General features: G+C 29.4%; 2 protein-coding genes and 1 long non-coding RNA gene across 4 annotated transcripts in view; 1 reads left to right on the top strand and 2 right to left on the bottom strand.

Moving 5' to 3' along the window:
• LOC145934537 (uncharacterized) overlaps positions 1-7,417 on the bottom strand; it is a 211,333-nt gene extending 203,916 nt beyond the window's left edge. The window contains exon 1 of the mRNA XM_083035044.1: positions 6,676-7,417. Within this exon, the coding sequence (XP_082891170.1) occupies positions 6,676-6,701 (26 nt within the window). The 5' untranslated portion in view covers positions 6,702-7,417. The remainder of the gene's footprint in view (positions 1-6,675) is intronic.
• On the top strand, positions 1,388-6,631 carry Pmp34 (Peroxisomal Membrane Protein 34). Its single transcript, XM_083035046.1, has 9 exons — positions 1,388-1,887; positions 2,283-2,541; positions 2,623-2,683; positions 3,490-3,556; positions 3,823-3,971; positions 4,423-4,536; positions 5,419-5,666; positions 6,098-6,165; positions 6,271-6,631. Exons 2-9 carry the CDS (start codon positions 2,473-2,475, stop codon positions 6,413-6,415), a joined length of 921 nt encoding a protein of 306 aa, XP_082891172.1. The 5' UTR covers positions 1,388-1,887; positions 2,283-2,472; the 3' UTR covers positions 6,416-6,631.
• A 2,718-nt stretch (positions 7,418-10,135) lies between the features above and the next one.
• LOC145934540 (uncharacterized) lies at positions 10,136-18,841 on the bottom strand. Of its 2 annotated transcripts, none has more exons than XR_014425054.1 (3): positions 17,797-18,061; positions 10,693-10,772; positions 10,136-10,383 (listed from the first exon to the last, which is right to left on the bottom strand). It is a non-coding gene; the product is annotated as an uncharacterized LOC145934540 (long non-coding RNA). The 2 variants fall into 2 exon arrangements; XR_014425055.1 differs by lacking the exon at positions 10,136-10,383 and adding an exon at positions 18,372-18,841 and having other exon boundaries at positions 17,797-17,869.
• Between the last annotated feature and the right edge of the window lie 538 nt (positions 18,842-19,379).

The raw sequence follows: 19,379 nt of genomic DNA, 5'->3' as shown, positions 1-19,379 counted from the left end.
TATTCTCCAAATAATTGCTATTTTCTAGATGAAGAAGAGCAATCTATTATAATTTTACAATCAATTTAATTTAATGTTTATCAATAAAACAATATATATATATATATATATATATATATATATCTTGTTTTATTTGAGCGATAAATCCATCTGACTTTATATATACTCAAAGAAGTTAACAGACAAACGTGCGAGCATTAATATTAAGTTTAATGAAAAATATATTTCATGTAAATTTCCCGCGGGAGATCTCGGTGAAAGATTAAAGATGTTTCAACCTCTGTGATTTAAAATTTACATTTCGTCAAAGATGTATGATTCATAGGATGTTTAAAAAAAGCCATCGCCGTATGCGTTAACAGTGTTTGTATTTGGGAGACGGACGCGATTGCATAACATACGCATACCACAGTCGTGGAATGTTTAATTAAACTCTGACGAGAACTTGGAGAGAATTCCGGACACTGTACGACACAAAAGAGATCTCTATACGTAAAATTTACACTTTCACAACATACTGTTGAGATGTTATTGGTTTTAAAATTTAATTTAATATCATGCGTAGTAGGTTTTTTTTAGAAGAATGCCTCGATGAAAAAAATTAGAATTAGAAATGAAAATATTGCTCAAACATGAAGTAATAATATTTAACTTTGACAATTTTCATATGCAATCGTTTTATGGGAAGATTTCTTATAAGAAGTATAATAACAGAAGAATATACTATCCTATATTCACGATCATAGTAAATATACATATTAATGCTAACAATTAATTTCTTATTGATGAAATTATTAACACGACTTAGTTTAATTAATATAAAACATTTTCCCTTAAAAATTAAATAATACAAATGATATGAAATTATATTGGCATCATGAATATGTGTAAATACTTCTAAGACACGAATTATTATATTTCAAATTGCATTATACATATACATGTTTTGTATTTTTAAATATGTTTACTTTTTTTAACATTTTGAGAAATTCCCTTTTTTAATATAACTCTTTTATAAAAATATAAATTACATAAAAATTGTAATTAAAATAACGCGTCTTCTTGCGGAATTTTTGCTTTTCAAAATTTTCACATTCAACTTTTTCTTAAAATTATGGAAGATTTTTCCATTGTACATTGTAAATTCCACGAAAACGCGAAAAATATTGATAAATTGAAAATATAAAAGGAACGTGGCGTTTCCAAAAAGCAATGTGTATTTTTACACAATTTCCGAAATTGCGTTTGATCTTTTTTGTCTTTAGAAGCGCACAGCGATGTTATCTACTAATCACCAGCAATCACCCTCTTGCTAATGCGCATGCACGCTGTTCCCTACATCGACTTCTTTGCTTCTAAACACGCGCTTTAAGAGCGCAAGCGTGTTAGCTGTATGTCTATCCGCCACGTCGAAATACATCGGCAATTTCTCGAGTGCGGTTGAACGCGGATTAATCGGAGCATATAACAATGCAAAACTTATTAAAATCGCGAAACAATAATATTCCGTGAAGCGTTCTCTGAACTAAGATAACACACGTGGTCGTTAAAGCAGTTCACTGACGATCGCGCGCTAGTGAAGGCCATTGTGTGTCATGGTCTTTCTCTTATATAAGTTCTCATTCGGAATTACACACACGGCAGTGTCAGTGCGTTCGTCACGCAGTAAGCAGTCGCGTTAGACAAACGCTCGCCGACATATCACGCGATTTGCCGATGCTGACTCAACGCAAAAATTATAAAACAAAATAAGTGCAATAGTGAGAGTAATGAAATTAATACAAATATAGATATAAAACTGCAGTCCTACGCCTTTGAATAATTTTACTTTGTGCTAAATCTATGAGATTGAGTGACTACGCGAGAACAAGAATATTTCTGAAAAAAGTAAGTAAATTGCTATGTTTAGATTTCTTATATTTTCGTTATCTTTTGAAAAATAAGAATTATTCTGTTTTTGATTTCATTATAAATAAATTAAAGAATTAAATAAAATAAATTAAGACAATTAAAAAATGTTGAATTGTTTCCTATAATTCTTTTAGTTGAATTCTCTTGTAAAGAACAATGTATGAAGAATTAAATCTTTTACGCGCGCACGAAGTTGAGATATGTGAATGAAAATTATTAGCTTTTTATATTTTAAATTTAAATAATATCAGCTAAATGATTTCAATACGTTATAAAAAGATAAAGTATCTCAGAAATAAATTCCCGATTTAAATATTCAATTTTACAGAAATTTTTCTTTTAATATCTCCTGTTTTATCTATTTTTTCCAGGACGATTACAGATTGTATATTACAGAAAGATGTTTTAAAAATATCATCGATCGAGATATTCTACAATGTGTTACAATGCGATTTGAATCGTATTATTCGTGATATGTGTAACAGCTCTTCGAAATAGCGAGTAAACCGCCAAGTTTATATTATAATTTACGTCGTAACTCGCGGTCAAAACTTTGTAAAAATGGTTGGCGAACACAACAGAAGCATCTTTACCTATGACACGTTGGTACACGCGATATCTGGCGCAGCGGTGGGTATATTGTATTAAATTTTACACGATATTTTTTACGTGTATCTCTACGAAAATAATTTTGACATTTCGAAATTTCAGGGTAGTGTCATCGCGATGGCAGCCTTCTACCCTCTAGATACTGTCCGAAGTCGTTTACAATGTAATCTATATTTGTATTTATTGAATTAACATACATGACAAGCCAATTTTGTCCTCGTTTCCTCTACAATGTGCATTGAAATGAAACGGCAACAAGCTTTCGATTTCATTAAACGCGATGTCATTCTCAGACAATATTCTGTTATTCTCATCTGACTTTGTTACCATTAATGCTTGCAGCATTTTTAATTGCGTTTTGTTTAATTGTGAATATTTATTTATTATTTGCATGTTTTATACTTTGTTTTTTATTCATGCAAATGTTTTATGTTTATTTATATATTATCTTGCTTGATAGGATTTAAACTTGATACAATGTAAAGTAACAAACAATTTAAATTTTTAAATGCTAATAGATATAATATACATACACACGCAAAATGAGAAAATGTATATACATATATATATTTTTTTTAAATTCGGATTATTATAAGTTTCTTTTATGTTATAAAACGTTTCAAAATATTTTTATTATTATTTCAGATATAATAAGAATAAGATTATAGAACGTATAACATAAAGTATATGTGTGTGTGTGTGTGTTTTCACAGTATGTATATTTTATACCTATATAAACATTTGAAATATAATAATAATATAATTTAATAATAATTGATATTAATTGTAATAAATTTTATAAACAATACACGAAAAAAAGAAGCATAAAATTGCGCAAGAAATCTTTGTAAAGAATGGTACTCTTTGCATATCATGCAAGTATCATTGCAATGATTATATATAGAGCTCCTATATGTTACTGCTTTGATTTGCATAATAATCTTATGAATAATTTTTTTCTATTTACAGTGGAAGAGGGACGGCAATCGAAAAATACGTTGGCGATTATACGAGAACTTATTGCGAAAGAAGGACCGTACGTATTGGCAAATATAATTTTTTGTGAAGAGATATACGTGTTTCGTTTCGAGTGAATAAATATAATTTATATCATAAAAATTATGAATAATATTTCCAGAAACCAGTTTTGACAAATTAGTGTATAGGATAAAAATCAAGGCTAAAAATCTGGATGAGAAATTAGTATCATCGTTTACTATCATAATTTTGTTACTGTCATAGTTTCGAAAAAAACCTACACGTATGATTGAAATAATTTAATTGTCATTCGTTTTTTTTAAGATGTACATTATACAGAGGTATGGTCCCCGTTCTGCAAAGCCTATGCGCGAGTAATTTTGTTTATTTCTACACATTCCACGGCTTAAAAGAATTGAGGAGCAGAAGAAACCAAACGGTTGGCAGCGACTTGTTTATCGCGTCGATTGCTGGTATAATTTCAACTCATTTATTTATAAAGTTTAAAAAGAATTGCTTAAAACTCAATCATGTTTTGTATAGTAACATACGAATTTTGTAGCAAATAAATAAAGCATTAAAAGATTTTAAGTTGTAAACAATTAAGAAAAGATAAACTAATTAAAATAAAACAAAAATAATAATAAAAATAATAATATTTCTGAATCTATTTAAAATTTACTTTATTTATAAAAAAAAATTTTATTTGAAGATTTGTGTACGATGACAAATAATAATACTAAATGTTAAATCATAATATCATTAATTATATTAGAAAATTGAAAAATTAAAAAAAGAAAAATGAAAAAAGAGAGTATAAAGAAAAAGTAAATTTGAACTGAAACTGCTGTTGTTGTTATGTGTAATATTGTTAGGAAAACTAAAACTTTTAAAATATTCTAAATCTATATGTATTCATTCCAGGTGTAATCAATGTTCTCACGACAACACCTATGTGGGTTGTAAATACAAGATTGAAGATGAGAGGCGTTGAAATTACTCCAGAAAGAAATAATAACGAATATACTACTTTATACGGTAGATACATTTCATACGAAAATACGTAAATATGCATTTAAATATGTATGTCATATTTATTTGTCATTACTTTCTACATTTTTTTAAACATTGGCAATACTTTCCCCATGTTCCGATATTACTGCTAGTACTGAAAATATATAATATACGTAACGTAAACTATAGCTTTTCAGTACTGGCAGTGTATATCGGAACATGCCCTTTATTTACATCTCAAACAACATTAAAGCATTACTCATCCTCTGTTTGATGTATATATCTTATGTATGCGTTGCCAATATATGCATTCATAGAAATAAGCGTCACTATATATTGTGAACGTTTGCGCTGCCATTTAAAATGCGCTTACGACATTCAATAAGTGGCGTGATATTGCATTTTATTCAACAAATAAATTATCTTGTTAATTCACAAATTCAAGACGCAAGAAATCAAACCAAACAAAAGACGAATGTAATGTAAAATAGTTAAATGAGAGTTTATAATTTTTTTTATAAATTTTATTTTTAGCTGTAATTATTATATAAATCTAGCGCATTTATCTTGCATTTATACATACTAATTAATATAAAAATGACATAAAAAAATCAGGCGTTGAAGATCAGCATATTCAGTGGAAAACGTATAAATAATTTATTATCGGGAGCGAATAAATTTCTGGGGTCTGAAATATTATAATTTTTGGGACTTAAAATTTTTAAAAGCCTCAATATTTAAAAATCAATACAATTTTTTAAAATAATTTTTTTTTTGAATTATGTATTCTGCAATGCATTAGTTGTCTATTCTGTATGATAATGAATATAGAATTGTTTCTATTTATATATTGTTTATCTATATATTAATCGTTAGATTGCTCTCTTACATCATCGCTTTTTACAGATGGTCTCATGCATATATGGAAATATGAAGGTTTAAAACAGCTGTGGGCGGGAACATTGCCGAGTCTCATGCTCGTCGCGAATCCCGCTATTCAATTTATGACATATGAGAGTATTAAAAGAAGATTTAATGTATCTTTCGGTGGTGCTCAGCCACCGGCATGGGTTTTCTTCGCTATCGGTGCAATAGCGAAAACGATTGCCACATCATTAACATATCCTCTGCAGCTTGTGCAAACGAAGTTGAGGGTATCGATAATATATTAATGACATTATTAATTTGCTTTCTACACAGAGAGAATTTTCTCTTAGAATTTGCCCTGAAAATCATGGTAATCGTGGGACAATATGACATGGAAAGAATTTTATAAGAATTTCTCTGATTAATATATATTTATCATAATAGAAATAATATCTATTACAATAAAATATAAAATATGTTTGATCATTTTACTATACAGTTAGTAAAATTAATCAAACATATTTTATATTTTATTGTGATAGATATTATTTTTATTGTGATAAATATTAATCAGAGAAATTCTCATAAAATTCTTTTCATACCATATTGTCTCACGATTACCTTGATTTTCAGGGTAAATTCTAAGAGAAATTTCTCTCAGTATAGTAGTAAATAAAGTCAACTTAAAAAAAAAAACTAATAAATATTATAATTTTAGCATGGACACAAGTATCCTAATTTACCTCCTAATGCAGGCACGTTGCAAATATTATTCTACATTTTAAAGTAAGTGGAAATTAATTTATATGAAAAATATATTATTTATATATTTTATCATTATACATAATTTGTGAGAACGTTACGTAACAAACGTATGATTTTTGCACACAGGAAGCAAGGGATAGCTGGATTATACAAAGGAATGGAAGCTAAACTTTTGCAGACTGTCCTCACAGCCGCTTTGATGTTTCTGGTTTATGAAAAAATCGCACGATTCGTTTTCCGTATACTTTTACATAAACCTATTCTTAGATAACGATTTGTTTTTAATAATAATACTACTAAGTAATTTTATATATAAATTTCATGATTTTTAAATCGAATACGTATTTACGGATATAAATACGTAAAATTTATGCATTTCTATGAATGTTATCTTTTGTAATCTTATAGGACACACACAAGTATAATGTATTAGTATTAAAATTATTACACACAAAATAAAAATATTTAATTTTTCGGAATAGTTAGATATATAAGTATTAAATGAATAAAATAAATAATTAATAGACTCACCAGTCGATGCATCGCCGTCTCGCCATTCATCCCGCGATGTTCCCGGAAGATATCCGCAACACTTATCACAAACTGCGCGAAATACGTGTTTGGAGAAACGTCTCACGACAAACACTCGAACTCGCGAAGCGACGAACGCCGATTTTAAATAATCGCGGGTGCCCGACCGCGAAATCCAATGGGTAGATCGAGACGTTCGTTCGTCGCTAGATTCGACACTTCCGGCATATCACACGCGACAGGTACCTGCGACGCTTATCACAAATTACGCGAAATACGTGTTTGGAGAAACGTCTCACGACAAACACTCGAACTCGCGAAGCGACGAACGCCGATTTTAAATAATCGCGGGTGCCCGACCGCGAAATCCAATGGGTAGATCGAGACGTTCGTTCGTCGCTAGATTCGACACTTCCGGCATATCACACGCGACAGGTACCTGCGACGCTTATCACAAATTACGCGAAATACATGTTTGGAGAAACGTCTCACGACAAACACTCGAACTCGCGAAGCGACGAACGCCGATTTTAAATAATCGCGGGTGCCCGACCGCGAAATCCAATGGGTAGATCGAGACGTTCGTTCGTCGCTAGATTCGACACTTCCGGCTCGTCACACGCGACAGGTACTTGCGATCTGCGACGCTTATCATAAACTGAGAAAAATGAAGATAAAAGGTGCGAGCGCGTGATCAGAAGGAATGCGGCGGTCAGAATAATCGTTGATCCGTATATAGAAGTAATTTTATTCTTCGTCATTTTCTAAGAATTTCGTATTTTTCATTAAATGTCGTGCTGATAATTTTCCGTAGTTATAATGATAGTTTTCAAAAAGTTTTATAAAAGTTTTATATGCATTAGAATTAAATCTGAAAAGAGTTCCGGTTATTATTTTTTTAAAACAATTTTTGACTATTATGTCCAGCACGACATTTAGTGAAAATGTGTCGTGCTGATGATTTTCGGCAATTCTAATCATTATTTTCGATAGTTTTATAAGAGTTCTTAATCCTTTTTTAGTCAGGACGTGCTCTATTTTATCTACGTACTTCTTGTCTTTCATCACACTACAAAAATAATCATACATGCAGAACACAATTTTACTAAAAACTAATAAAATATATATTTCTTAATAAGGACAGCTTCAATTTTTCTACATGTTTTCAATCTGTCTTTCGTGAAACGTCAAGAATATTATGAGCTACAGAAAACAATACTACTACTAATAAAATAAAATAATACAATATACTTTTTAGACAGGACTTGCACGTGCTTTGAATTGTTTACGTGCTTCCTGTCTTTCATCAAAAATAATCAAACATGCAGAACACAATTTTACTATAAAACACAATTTTACTAAAAACTAATAAAATATATATTTCTTAATAAGGACAGCTTCAATTTTTCTACATGTTTTCAGTCTGTCTTTCGTGAAACGTCAAGAATATTATGAGCTACAGAAAACAATACTACTACTAATAAAATAAAATAATACAATATACTTTTTAGACAGGACTTGCACGTGCTTTGAATTGTTTACGTGCTTCCTGTCTTTCATCAAAAATAATCAAACATGCAGAACACAATTTTACTATAAAACACAATTTTACTAAAAACTAATAAAATATATATTTCTTAATAAGGACAGCTTCAATTTTTCTACATGTTTTCAGTCTGTCTTTCGTGAAACGTCAAGAATATTATGAGCTACAGAAAACAATACTACTACTAATAAAATAAAATAATACAATATACTTTTTAGACAGGACTTGCACGTGCTTTGAATTGTTTACGTGCTTCCTGTCTTTCATCAAAAATAATCAAACATGCAGAACACAATTTTACTATAAAACACAATTTTACTAAAAACTAATAAAATATATATTTCTTAATAAGGACAGCTTCAATTTTTCTACATGTTTTCAGTCTGTCTTTCGTGAAACGTCAAGAATATTATGAGCTACAGAAAACAATACTACTACTAATAAAATAAAATAATACAATATACTTTTTAGACAGGACTTGCACGTGCTTTGAATTGTTTACGTGCTTCCTGTCTTTCATCAAAAATAATCAAACATGCAGAACACAATTTTACTATAAAACACAATTTTACTAAAAACTAATAAACTATATATTTCTTAATAAGGACAGCTTCAATTTTTCTACATGTTTTCAGTCTGTCTTTCGTGAAACGTCAAGAATATTATGAGCTACAGAAAACAATACTACTACTAATAAAATAAAATAATACAATATACTTTTTAGACAGGACTTGCACGTGCTTTGAATTGTTTACGTGCTTCCTGTCTTTCATCAAACACTACAAAAATAATCAAACATGCAGAACACAATTTTACTATAAAACACAATTTTACTAAAAACTAATAAAATATATATTTCTTAATAAGGACAGCTTCAATTTTTCTACATGTTTTCAGTCTGCCTTTCGTGAAACGTCAAGAATATTATGAGCTACAGAAAACAATACTACTACTAATAAAATAAAATAATACAATATACTTTTTAGACAGGACTTGCACGTGCTTTGAATTGTTTACGTGCTTCCTGTCTTTCATCAAACACTACAAACATAATCAAACATGCAGAACACAATTTTACTATAAACTAATAAAATATATTTCTTAATCAGGACACTTCTTAAGCATAGAACTCTTATAGAACTGTCAAAAACAATAGTTAGAACTGCTGAAAATCATCAGCACGACCCATTTTCATTAAGTATTGTGCTGAACGTAATTGTCGAAAATTGTTTAAAAAATAGTTTAATGGCCGGATCTCTTTTTAAAATTAATTCTATAATGCATAGAGCTCTTATAAAACTCTTGAAAACTATCATTAGAAAATCATCAGCACGGCACATTTTCACTGCTGGGCGTTGATATTAAAAATTAATTAAAAAATTAATCAAAAATTATTAATTGGTGGAATATTGATCCGAAATTGCACATATATACTGAACATGAATAGAATTATTAAGATCTCTTGTCAAAAATGATAATATTCAACGTGTTTTAGTTTTATAGGGGAGGGTGTCGGTATATAGTTTCGCGAAGTCAGTATATTTTTTCAATTTTGAATTTTTAATACAAAGAATGCAAAACTTTTTTTAATTTTTATCAGAAACTGTAAAACTATGAAAAATGCTATTAAAACTTTTAGTACCTTTTTTTTAAATTCGTAGGACGTCATGTCAACTTTACAGACACTCAAAAGCAAGTTCGAGATCGGCATATTGAATAATTTCGGGATCACTGCCAAAATTGCCAACAAGTTTTAACTATATTGATCGTAACATCTGTAAAGTTGCAATTTGAAATTTTAATGAGAAAGAAACGTAATCGCGGGTGCCCGACCGCGTAATCCAATGGGCAGATCGAGACGTTCGTTCGTCGTTAGATTCGACACTTCCGACTCGTCACACGCGACAGGTACCTGCGACGCTTATCATAAACTGCGCGAAATACGTGTTTGGAGAAACGTCTCCGACAAACACTCGAACTCGCGAAGCGACGAACGCCGATTTTAAATAATCGCGGGTGCCCGACCGCGTAATCCAATGGGTTGATCGAGACGTTCGTTCGTCGCTAGATTCGAGATTCGACACTCCCGACTCGTCACACGCGACGTTCGAAGTTACCTGCTACACTTATCTCATTGTCAGATTGCACTCGCGACTTGACATCTGCAATATTAAAAGATATTCGAGACATCAGACTATGCGAAACATACAACACGTTTCTGTATATTAAAACTTATTTCAACGTTACGAATTTTTCTGATGCCATGGCAAAAGTGCGAAATCAAAGGCAAATGAGAAGCATTTACTCCAGCAATAATTAACATCATGCGCACTGATATGCGTCGATCGTGTAAATATTGCCTGATTTTGTCGCGCGTGCATGATGCTTATTAATGTTTAACAGTTATACCGAATTGGTGACCGTTGGTCACGAAATCGAAAAATACGTGTCTGATACATGTTCTCACTTACCTACTTCGCGCTGCGAAAAGAGATTGCGTGTGTCCATAATCGGCGAAATCGGCAGGACGGAATGTTTCTCTTAGGATTTTCTGAAACAAAGTACAAATGCAAATATTAAATGAATAATTCATTACTTCATATAATTCTGCAAATTTTTAAAAAATTTTATATTTATTATAGTAATTCTTGTTATATGCAAATATTATATATTAAAATGCTTTCTTATATTTCTATCGCGCGAATTTACGTGATTTTATTCGTGTCAGATCAATAAATAATAATGTTATAAATAATATGTTATAATACTTTAAATTCGATTAACTCGATTAATATTTTTGACAGTTATCAGCTGATTTCTGTCAAAAAATATTAATCGCAGATAAGGTATTATAACATATAATTTACAACCTATTACTATTTTATTTTTTACATATTATTATTTCAAAATTTAATTATCAAATTTTCTTTCTCTTTTTGACAGAAATCAGCTGATTAAGGGTGCATTCCGTTTCTCGCATGATGCGCATGAAGTGACAGAAAATCTATAATATGCGTGACGTGAACTATAGATTTTCTGTCACTTCGCATCATGCGAGAAAAGGAATGCACCCTAAAACGTTAATTTGGCAATTGAATTTTAAAATAAAAATATGTTGTAAAAATTAAAATAATAATGTAAATAATATGTTATAATTTCTTAAACTCGATTCATATTTTTTACCAAGTATTAGCAGTTGTAATTAATAACTTATTTTATCTATACATCTATCAATCGCGTAGTAAAAAATTGATGCTTCAATTCGATGTGCAAATTTGTATATCAGCGTGTGATTTATTAAAACATGTATATATTTTATGTAATTTAATCGATCGAAATCTTGTACGAGTAGATGGCAAATTGACGATATATTTTCGAATATTATATTCTGCAGATATTTATTTATAAATTTTAACTCGTATATTTTTATTTATGCTAACATTATACAAGATTCTAGTAAAATTAAAAATGTATACTTTTTGTTAATAACAGATGCAGCATCGCCGTTGTGAAACATGAATTGTGAATTCCGGGCAAATCATAACTTCGTGCGGTATAGTTTTCGTCGTATTATTTTCATTGCAATATATAATAAAGTGCGTGTCGTGTGCGCCGTTCATATCGAAAGTATCATGCAAAGTGTCGCGTGATTGTCATATTCTTCTAATTAATGCGTGTGCAGTTTTAGTAAACTTGTAACGCGAGTGAGTATAACGTAAATGCAATAACTTGAGAGGACGAGACGATCTAGAAAGCATCGAGCAACAGCGAAACAATTATAAAGTGAGTAATTTATTTAATCAAAACTTTATTTTGTTATATATTATTTGTTTATCGATTGTTAAGTTTAAAATAATTATGTCCGCACTGAATTAAATAATCGTGTAATGTATAATGCATATAAAATATTCTAGAGATTTTAACACATTTAAAAAATTTATAATAAATTATTTATATTTAATATATGTATATATAATATTTATATATCATTATATTATTATATTATTTATATTTTATATACATATACATATATGCAATATTTTAATATTGCAATATTACACGAGCTTAAAATATTTTCAAGCAATGAAAGGATTAAAATCGATCGAACCTGGCAGGAAGCTGTTAATGCTCGATGCGTTAGCGGCTGCTGTAAATTAATTTGATAAACAAAAATGTAAATGATATACGTATGTGGTTTGCCAGACTATACTATAGTATGCAAAATAAAGCTGGATATTCTTGAAAGAATACGACAGATAGAAAGAATACGATTAATATGATAAGTGAACAATGTACTAATTTTAGTAATTTTTAACGTCGTTATTATCGGTTTTTTTAACAAAACAATCGATCTTGATATTCAAGAAACTCGGCCATAATTAGTTCTAATATCTGTCGTTACGTCATATGTATATTTAGCATGTGTAAACGCGATTGACTACTTGGCGTTAATAAAAAGTTCGAGTTTTGACTGTCGACGTATATAAACTTCATTGATCTATTCTTTTGTCGATCTATTTTTTTATCTGTTTTTTTTTTGCTAAACACAATTGTAAATATCACATATTATCGTTCGTAACAAAAATGGCACGCAAATCTTCCAGTTATTTCGACGTTTTGATAAAAATAAATTATCACTAATCATTAATTGCAAAAGTAATTGCATGGAGATCGATTCAACAATAATCGATTATAAAATAAATAAAGAACATTCTATATAAAGTATTTGCGGCTACGCCAGATATAAAACGCCCAAGTATATTATTGCTGCATAATGCGAAATATGTGGCTTTACTGACTGAATAGTTTGCGCTTTTCTTAATCGATTTAATTTTTTGTTAATTTTCTATATATATATGTATATCAAAAATTTCCATTTAGTTTCCAGTTAAATTCATTTAATTTTTGTATCACGCAATTAAATATTCCAGTTATGTATCAGTTAACAATATTTTAATTTGTCGAACAGTTCTTGCTTTTCACGACATTGTTATATGTGTCGTGATAATCATGTGACGTATATATTAATAGAGTAGAAAAATACTGATATTCTAATATAAATAAAAGTTATTTTTCTTATTCTACTAGAACAACACAAGTACGCGCTACGCGAAGGCTATTCCTAGATTTTGTATAAAAAAGAATAATATTTTTATATAAAGTTTGTTTAAACTTGATTAATATTTTTTGACAGAGAGAGAAATCAGCTGATTAAAGCTTTAATTTACTAATTAAATTTTAAAATAAAAATATAATATATAAATTAAAATAATAATGTTATAAATAATATGTTATAATACTTTAAACTCAAATAATATTTTTTGAAAGAAATCAGCTGATAACTGTCAAAAAATATTAATCGAGTTTAAAGTACTATGACATTTTATTAAAAACATATAATTTTAATTTTTATAACATAATATTATTTTAAAATTTAATTAGTAAATTAACGCTTTAGTCAGCTGATGTATGTAAAAAAAGATTATAACATAAAGCGTCAATTCGCTAATTAAATTTTAAAATAATATATTATAAAAATTAAAATAGTAATATGTTTTAAATAATATGTTATAATGCCTTATCTGCGATTAATATTTTTTGACAGAAATCGGCTGATAACTTGTCAAAAATAATAATCGAGTTTAAGGAATTATAACATATATTATCTAAAATATATTATGTTAATTTTTATAACACATTATTATTTTAAAATTTAATTAGCAAATTAATGCTTTATTAATAATTTTTGGCAGATATCAGCTGATTAAAAAAGAGTTAATTTGCTCATTCTTTTTGATATAAAATCGAAGAAGCGTAGCGCGCGCTTGTGTTGTTCTAGTGTATATAAAATTATGATACTGGTTAAATATTTAGTACACATTTTGCATACTTCATATTAATCATCATCAATCAAAAAACCATCTGTCAAGGTAATCAGAAATTATATGAATAAAGAAGTCGTTCGATAATCGAGTTGGTATTGAAACGTGCGATTAGTAGTTTTGTTGTGCTCGATGACACATCAGAAAAAAACAGTTAATCAGGAGATGGAATTTGTGAGAGTATCTAAGAAAAATGTGAGCGTATTCGCGTAAGATACTGGCGAGTTCACGAAAATCGCAGCTTCGTTTTCAACCGCAACTTCGATATAAATTGAATCATTTAGTGTCGCCGCTCTTGCAAACGTATAAAGCAAATGAGAAAAAACAGGACAAAGAGGCGGAATGCGTAAATGTCGCGTGTCGCGATTATTCCTACAAAATCAAGCGAAAGCGATCTGAAGCAATATTAAAATTCCTGGCTAAACTTAAAATACGCAAGTTATCTAAAAGTCAAGTGCAGTCTAATAGTAATTGCAAATCTATCACTTCCAAGTAAGAATTAGTAAATGTAAAAAAGAATCCTCATTTTTTTATTAAAAATAGAAATGTAAATAGATCAATGCATTATATTTGCATTGTATTTTCTTTATTATCGCATTAATGCTCTTACAATATCTTCATGATATCTACACGTAGAGAATTTTTTCTTAGAATTTATTCTGAAAATCATGGTGAGAATTTCTCTGATTAATATTTATCACCATAAAAAATAATAATATCTATCACAATAAAATATAAAATGTTTGATTAATTTTACTAACTGTATAGTAAAATTAATCAAACATATTTTATATTTTATTGTGATAAATATAATTTTTTATTGTGATAAATATTAATCAGAGAAATTCTCAATTCTTTCCATACCATATTGTCCCACGATTATCATAATTTTTAGGTGATAGAAACTTTGTAAACATAGTTACTAATGCATCTCAAGGAACAGGAAATTCAGACAACGAAGAAAATTCTAAGAGAAAATTCTCTCTGTGTATATATGTATATATAATAATTTCAAAATTTTTAATAGTTTTGATATTATAGTAAAAGTTTAAATTTTTAATAGCTTTATTGTGTGTTGTATTTTAATTTTTATTAAATTATATATATATAAAAGTGATGTATAATAAAATAAAAATTATATATAATAAAAATAAAAATTATCATCAAAAAGAATAAATGATTTTAGCTATAGCGTCAGTCATGCTGGAGATACGATGAATCCATTGTCGTGTCGTAATACACGCGAAAATGCAATTAACAAAGAACCGATTGACTCGATAGTTGCTACGAAAAATAAGTCGGATCCAAAACCCGCGGTCATATCTTACGATTATGAGGCAGCTAGTCAGCCCGATATCTCCTCGAAAATTGTTAATAATTCGCAGAACCCGAGTTGGTCGGACTCTAGCGACGGATTATTGGCACCGACCAAACAGAGAAATCTTTATACTCGCGGAAAAATGAATACAACTATTAAAAAGAGAAGTATTGTTTTTAAATCGAAGATACAAACAAAAAAGAAGATTCATCCGCAGCAAATTTGCAATGTCCTCGAGATTAAAACAGAATCAATACCTTCCTTGGAAATTATTCGAGATACTCAAAATTTTGGAAAAGAAAAGATTGACGCTGTTATTGCGAATCGCGAAACACCGTTTAATCTTCATCAAGTTTGTTTTAATAAATTTTTCTTTTTCAATGAAATCTACTAACTTTGCAATAATCTATCTAATATTTAGAAGAGTTTGGTGCATTCGATAAACATTCAAAAGCCGCCAGAAATAGCAGAAAATGATAAAAACTTTATAAACATAGTTACTAGAGCATCTCAAGGAAATTCATACAACAAAGAAAATTCTAATAAAATTGTTAAAGATCCAAGATTATATATTTCACAAAATAAGGCTAGCAAAATTCCGCGCATAAAGCCTAATTTCTGTTCGTCTGTATATGAAGAATCTCATGTTTATTCGGTATAATTTATTGATATATATATGTATCTATTACTAAATAGAATGTTTATCTTATTAACACACATATTTTTTAAATATATTAATTTTAAATAACAGAATAGAAAAGTGCCAATAAATGAATTAAAATGTTCTATAAATATAAAATTACCCACGGAATGCAGTGAAGAGAAAAAGTTAGTATCCGAATACATAATAAAATAAGAAAATATGGCAAAGAGAAAGACTGTATTTTAAAATTTTTTAAATTTTCCAGTAAATAATCGTATTAAGAAACATTATATATCTTCTTATATTTATTTATATAAAAAACAATATAGTTATATTTTTAAACGTAAGGATATATAAAATTTTATCTGTATTCAAATAATTTATTATTACAAATTAAATTTTATTACAATTAAAAATGATTATTTACTGGAATAACTGTTCACTAATGTTTTATTTTATCGATGCAATATATATGTATATAATTTATATTAACAAATAATCTCTATCAATACACACAATATTAACGTACACAATATTAATATTAGAAAAAATTTTAAATTAAAATTAATATTTAAAAATCTTTAAAATAGCTGATAATAAAAAAAATTAAAAATATATATTGCAAACAATTAACGAAATTCAAATTAAATGTTTAAAAGAATAGATGTCGACATATTCTATATTTTTATCGGTAAAAATTCCTCTTTTTTAATGAACAGATACAAATATTTTTTACTTAGGAATCTTTGGTGTCCTGAAAAAAGTTCAGAAATGGATGCTGACGAAGAACTCGAAGAAGATTCACCGACGATCGAATCGCCAATAATTACTGGCGATGATCCACGTTCCGTCACATTATTAAAAAGCTTGGCGTTAAAATGTGATTGTCATACTGGTCAATGTACCGAAACTGAATCTTGGAGTTCTCCCGAAATGGAAAGCGCGAAAAGATGGAAAAAGTAATATATTTATTTCATAAAAAGATGTAGAAAACTTTCGATTTTTTACATTTAAGCCAATAAATATACAATAATAATTTATATGTAGGAAATCAATAAAACATCGTAAATTCATCGATATGGATTCTGAAGATTTGGATGTATTGGCGGATTATAATGCCATTAATTATAGAAATGTTCACTCAAACAGCAAGAATAATCGAATATCAAATTTCACTGGTGATACTATAAAATCTTCTTTAGCTAAACCCGCAAAAATTCAAACTTATCGAACAACTGGTTTCTCCTTTTTTAATGTGTTTTTTGATATCGTTTTCTGGCCTTTTATTTTTCTCCGCACAAAATAATAATATTGCAGAATAATAAAATATTGTAGAAATCTGTTATTACATGACTTGTCAATGCATAGAAATTCATGATAAATAATGAATGATATTTTATATAAAAATAACATTTAATAAAACAAACTATATATTAACATTTATATTTATAAAAATTATTTTATAAAATCTATATTAATATTTATATAAAAATCAACTACACAAACTGTCTTCCAAATAAATCATAAAAATATTTATATATGTGTAGATTTTAAATTATTTGCAAAATTTGTATAAAAATTTTGTATTTATCATTAATAAAGCAAAATTTAAAATAAATGTTATGTTTTGGCACAAAGAAAATATGATGAAAATTCATATAATAATTTATACAGACAAGTCATATAATAATAGGTTATTGCAAAAAGAAAAAAATTGAATTATTTTATTCACCGGTCGTTGTATAGTCAGTACATCATTCTGCAACAATAGCAAAGCAGCAGTATCAGGAATAACACAGCAGCATCTGAAACAGATATTTATACGATTATTTTTTGTCATTATAAAGTTATATCAAAGTACATACATCACTTTCTCAAACTATATTTTAGCAAATAAAATAAAATTCTTTAACCATTTATACTAGATAAAATATATATATATCTTATGCAATATATCTCGTTAATAAGCATATTATTGTTTTACGACACACTATATATTCGGGACACGCACACGCAATTAATTACAGAATTATGAGTAATATTGAAGTAAGTCCTCTCTCTCACTCTCTCTCTCTCTCTCTCTCTCTCTCTCTCTCTCTCTCTCTCTCTCTCTCTCTCTCTCTCTCTCTCACACTCTCTCTCTCTCACACTCTCTCTCTCTCTCTCTCTCTCTCTCTCTCTCTCTCTCTCTCTCTCTCTCTCTCTCTCTCTCTCTCTCTCTCTCTCCGATTTTGCTGAAACTTTACAATATTATGTATTTGAAATAAATAACAGTATAATAAAATAAATAATAAATAAATTGTTCACCATATAGTTGTTCGGCCGATGCCCGATGCCACCCCGGGCCTCCTCCTCCTCCCAGAAGAAGCTCCGAAACACTCGCACTCGCGTTACTTTTTTCGTTCGCGACGCGCGACGACGTCCAGGTTTTAGGTATCATATTTCCGATGCGAATAAAACCGATGCTCCGTTTTCGCGTCGCCGCTTTTTTCAATGCCCTTATCGGAGGGCCTTATCGAACGACAACGGCAATTTCCTCGCGACGCTCTCTGAAGTCGCCGATATTCAAGAATACGCCATTACAATGTACTTCTTCACAAGTTCAACGACGAAGGAATCACGGAAATCGCGAAGAATTCGCGGCCGACGAGGTCAATCTCGCGTGTATGATCGCGATCACGATATCGAGACACGCGACGCGATCCGATTTATGCAATAATTAACAACGAAGACATTAATTAATCAGGCTCATACCTTCACGGATCGGCAAGGAACGCGCGAACGTTGATTCGAACGAAGTGAAGTACATCAAATGGCAGCACTCAAGCATAGATCGTGTTCGGAAATACACTCACCTAGGGCGAAGCGCTCGATTGACCAATCAGGACAGAGAGATCCTCGGTCTCTGATTGGTCGGTCAAATTCTGCACTGAAGCGGACGGATTTCCGAACGCAACTCTGAAGTTTCTTCTAACGTACGTGGCGCTATTTACGAATCGCTTGAGTTATTCATTCGTGAGTAAATTACTTCATTTATTAATGAAATTATCACTTTATTCAGCGTTGCACGTGTTTGCGCGTGATATTTGTATTATATTTATATTAATTGGGATATTCTATTTGATGAAACGAGAGCGTTATTTCAATTATTACATCAAACGTCCTACCATCTCATATCGTGTCGATTCCTCTCCTTTTCGAAATTATAGTATTGTATATTTTTATGCGTAAAACAGGAATCTGTGAATTTAAATTCTCGCTCTCTTCTTTTTAGCAAAGTTGGAGAGGACGGAGCTCTTCTTCAGTATTATTAAT

This window comes from Prenolepis imparis, unplaced genomic scaffold (assembly GCF_030444845.1).
Source record: "Prenolepis imparis isolate NDT839.2.m4 unplaced genomic scaffold, iyPreImpa1.0 SCAF_3, whole genome shotgun sequence".
NCBI classification, from domain to species: Eukaryota; Metazoa; Arthropoda; class Insecta; order Hymenoptera; family Formicidae; genus Prenolepis; species Prenolepis imparis.
Note: the sequence above shows the minus strand (reverse complement) of the source record. Positions and strands in the feature narration are given on the sequence as shown.

Bases quoted from the DNA above. Each gene is read 5' to 3' on its own strand.
- Pmp34 (XM_083035046.1), top strand. From the start codon at position 2,473: ATGGTTGGCGAACACAACAGAAGCATCTTTACCTATGACACGTTGGTA. The intron at 3,557-3,822 runs GTACGTATTGGC...GTTTTTTTTAAG, and splicing joins CTTATTGCGAAAGAAGGACC to ATGTACATTATACAGAGGTA. The intron at 3,972-4,422 runs GTATAATTTCAA...TATTCATTCCAG, and splicing joins GTTTATCGCGTCGATTGCTG to GTGTAATCAATGTTCTCACG.